The sequence below is a fragment of the Sinocyclocheilus rhinocerous genome, unplaced genomic scaffold (assembly GCF_001515625.1).
Source record: "Sinocyclocheilus rhinocerous isolate Xijiao unplaced genomic scaffold, SAMN03320098_v1.1 scaffold4168, whole genome shotgun sequence".
NCBI classification, from domain to species: Eukaryota; Metazoa; Chordata; class Actinopteri; order Cypriniformes; family Cyprinidae; genus Sinocyclocheilus; species Sinocyclocheilus rhinocerous.
The window spans coordinates 77,860-82,247 of NW_015655451.1; the positions used below are offsets into that span (position 1 = coordinate 77,860).

Below are 4,388 nucleotides of genomic sequence, written 5' to 3' on the forward strand. Positions count from 1 at the left end.
TAATTTAAAAGTATTATAAAATATTTTAAAAAGTTTTTAGTATTATTTAAATGGGAAGAATTTATCATAATTGTTGGATAAACATGAATTAGTACCATGAAAATCTCTCAAAACACAAAATAAAAAATATTGAATAAAACATATATTACATTGGCGCAGATGGCCTCGTGGGCAGCGCGCCGACATGTAGCGCCTTTGCGCTTCGGGCGTCCCGAGTTCGAGTCCCGGCTCGTGGACCTTTCCCGATCCCACCTCTCTCTCTCTCTCTCACCCACTTCGCTTCCTGTCAACCTACTGTCCTATATATATTACATTGATTTCACTGAAAAAGAAAAATTAAATTTCAGGTGTTCAGTCACTTTTGACCGCGAACAACACAAGTGTGTCTCCCAAGTGAACACTACCAGAGGATAAAAATACTTTCTCTAATGTATAATTAACAAGAAAAGGAAGGAAGATCTCCCAAGTGAACACTACCAGAGGATTAAAATACTTTCTCTAATGTATAATTAACAAGAAAAGGAAGGAAGACAAACTGCTTAGGATTGTTTATTTCAGCAAATTAATAAGAAAGGAAACAGTACGTATATGTACATACAAGGTGCTGGTAACACAATAAAGAATGAACTGGGCTGATAAAAGTTTTAAAAAGTCAGACCTGCGCATAACTAGAATAAAATTTCCATGCTTTTCCTGATCATAAATTTAAAGTTGCCTCTTATTTCCAGAGTTCTACAATCAGTAAACTTATTAAGATGTTACAACATTCAATTGAAATTGATCACATAATGAGCTAAAATACACCTACAATCAATGGGAACAAGTCATTTTGTTCAGTTTGTCCATTTATTTTTAAGCTTCCAGTTACATTTCACTGTAAAGTAGAAGTTTGACTAATATTTTGATTCAGAGGAATCAACACACTGAATTGAGTGACACCTCTATAGTTGAAATTAGAAGGAATCTACCACAACCGCTCAATATTTGAAACTATATTTAAAAAACATACAGTCAGGTATGGTCATATGAGTTAATATGCACAAAAATGAAATAAAAAGCCTTATGGTGAACCATAAAGAGGTGAAATATGCAAATAAAAAGTTTTAAAAAAAAAAGTAATCATGAAGGTAACAGTCAGATGTAGCCCACATTCAGCTGCACTGTGAACATAGACTTGATTTCACACAATGCTTTATTACACTGACTACACTTGAATGTCTTCCAAAATGATTGTGCAGATGATTGTAGAAATTACTCCTTTTCCTAAACCTTGTCACTCTGGGGAAAATGGTGATTTCTTTAGAGAATGAGTTTGCAAATGGCGTTTCATGCTGCTTTGAAATGTGAAACTCTTCTCACACTGAGGACACTTGTAAGGCTTCTCTCCAGTGTGAATCCTCTTGTGAATCTGAAGGTTTCCTTTAACCCTGAAACTCTTTCCACACTGTTCGCAGGTGAAAGGTTTCTCTCCGGTGTGAGTTCTCAAGTGATCCTTGAGGCTTCCTTCAGTTGAGCAACTCTTTCCACACTGCTGACACATGAGAGGCTTTTCTCCGATGTGAATTTTAACATGATCCTGAAGGTGATTCGTGTCTGTGAAACTCCTTTCGCACTGATGACATTTAAAACTCTTCTCTCTTGAGTGCATCTTCATGTGATTATTAAGGTTTTCTTTATATCTGAAACTCTTTCCACACTGATCACATGTGAATGGCTTCTCTCCAGTGTGACTTCTTATGTGAGTCCTAAGATTATCTCTGAGCCTGAAACTCTTTCCACACTGAGGGCAGGTGAAAGGCTTCTCTCCAGAGTGAATTCTCAAGTGGGTATTAAGGTTTTTTTTCTGTGTAAAACACTTTCCACACTGAGAGCATACTAATGGATTCTTTTCTATGTGAATTATCATGTGAGTCTTAAGACCTCCACTAAGTGAGAAACTCTTCCCACACAGTTTGCAGGTATAAGGTTTCTCTCCAGTGTGACTTCTCATGTGGGCATTAAGGTGACCTTTCAGTGTAAAACTCTTTCCACACTGAGAGCAGGTGTAAGGTCTCTCTCCTGTGTGAATTCTCATGTGAGCCTTAAGGTTTTTTTTACGTGTCAAACATTTTCCACATTGAGGGCATGTTGTTTTTTTAGTGTTTTCTCGTGAGGTCTTTTCAATCTGTGAGCAACTAATTGATTTTTCTTCCGTTTTGAAATCATGTTTCTCATTTTGGTCTTTCTCTTCCGTTTCATTCAGTTCTTGACTCTCCTCTTTCAGCGCCATCAGGTCTGAGGTGGAAAGAGACAAATACAAGTAAAAAACCAGTTTAATAGCATAAAGCAACAGACATCAAAACATTTAGACACGAAAAGCATCAAATCCAAACACGTATCCTGAATCCTAGACCTACTAAACTACTGAAAGAGGTGTAAAACCAGTAATCTCAGAACCTCCTGTCAATATTGTTAATTCTTTGCTTTCTTTAGGACCTCCGCTCATCTAGATCTTGATGGAGGGATGTATCATTACATTGTTTTCCACAATTACGGTTGGTTGTTGCATTCACACATTGTTTTGTTGACAATCATAGCCTTCTTTCACCTTATAAATGTTGCAGGCTCAACAAATAAGCTCTACCTGGTTCAAAATTCAGCACCTAGAGCACTTACTAGTCACACTGACCAGTAGCTGCGTTTCCATTACCCTTCAAATTGCACAAATTGAAATTGTGAATTTAAAATAAACCCAGTGGAAACCCATCAATTTTTGCAAAAACTCCCATATAGGGGGGGCAGTCGTCGTCTAATGGTTAGAGAGTCGGACTTGTAACTCGAAGCTTGCGGGTTCAAGTCTCAGGTCCGGCAGGGATTGTAGGTGCGGGGAGTGAATAACCAGTGCTCTCTTCACCCTCAATACCACGACTGAGGTGAGACCCTTGAGCAAGGCACTGAACCCCCAACTGCTCCCCGGGCTCTTCAGCAATATGGCTGCTCACTGCTCCGGGTGTGTGTTCACAGTGTGTGTGTGTGTGTGTGTGCGTGCGCGCACTTGGATGGGTTAAATGCAGAGCACAAATTCCAATTATTCCATGGTCTGTCTGATTACTGGATTCTGATTGGCTGGCAGGTCGCTGACTGCGCTGCACATACACACAAACTTGTCAACGCTTCCCCGTGATTTTCATTAATAAAATAGCCTAGATACTAGATCGCTACATTATATTCCTCAGCAACGAGGTGGTGTCGCTGTTTTTGAAGTAATTGTTTGTACAGAGAGACACGCAGACACAGCTACACACAACTGTCATCTCTCTCTGTCTCTCTCTCTCTCTCAAATGATCGATCGATAATTAATTGAAATACATGCTATAATTCATTAAAATAAATGTGGTCTTACCGCACTATTTAATCTCTGTGTATGATTTGAAGTGGGCAGAATGCTAGCGCTAACGTACGTTAACTGACGAAAATAACTAATTTTTACCCATTTGGTCAAATATTGTGCTGCAAAGAGCAATACTAGTTTTAACTTGTCTATAACTTGGCAAATGACCTCCGTTACGCGTCGGGCGGTTCTTTGCCTCCACGTCGTGCATTTAAAATCCTTTAACGCACGGCTAGCCGTTGATTATCCCTTACATATGAGTCACCATACTTGGCCACACGTCACTTAACTTATATATTGTTTGCATCAGGTGGTTTTTTGGGCAATTCAAAAAAGGAATATTTTGCAAAACTGCAATGGAAACTTTTTTTTTTCCATTTATAGGTCATTATTATCATGTATGATAATAATTACAATAAATAGACTAATCAATATGGTGTTTGTTTAATGATTATTTCAACAATTGGAAGTCTTAAAGGGGTGGTTCACTTTTTTTTCTAGGCTTGATTGTGTTTATGGGGTGCAGTCTAACGTGTTAATGCTTTATTTTTTTAAAAATGCATTATTTTTTCACATAATTTACCTTTATTCCACATCGCTCTGTCCCTTCTCTGAGAAACGAACTGATCATTTCCTGCTTTGATGCAGCCCCTCCCTCAGAAATAGGCGATGGGCTCTTATTGGTTAGCTAGCCCAGTGTGTTGTGATTGGCTAAACCGCCTCTAGTGCGCGTCTAAACATCCCGCCCCTCGCCTCAGCGGCATGTTCTCCGGTTGTATTGTAAACAACGGCGTCCTTAATATCGCTTATCAGTTTGAGCTCGATTGAGAAGCAGAGGATATTAGTGAAGAGGATCGTGCAGAACCTGTGCAAGCACGGCTTTTAATGGTAGGCCTATGTTTTTTGTTTGTTGTTGTCGCATACTTTTAGATACGCTGTTATTTGTAAATGCTACTGCTTATGTTAGCTTTTAATATACGGTTTTATCCTGATTAAAGCTTTAATACAGTACAGCAAC

General features: G+C 38.7%; 1 protein-coding gene across 4 annotated transcripts in view; it reads right to left on the minus strand.

Moving 5' to 3' along the window:
- Positions 1-533: 533 nt before the first annotated feature.
- The window catches only part of LOC107718327 (gastrula zinc finger protein XlCGF8.2DB-like), a 10,129-nt gene continuing 6,274 nt past the window's right edge, over positions 534-4,388 (minus strand). For all 4 annotated transcript variants that reach the window (XM_016525355.1, XM_016525357.1, XM_016525358.1 and 1 more), the window contains one exon: positions 534-2,274. In XM_016525355.1, the coding sequence (XP_016380841.1) occupies positions 1,274-2,274 (1,001 nt within the window). In that variant the 3' untranslated portion in view covers positions 534-1,273. The remainder of the gene's footprint in view (positions 2,275-4,388) is intronic.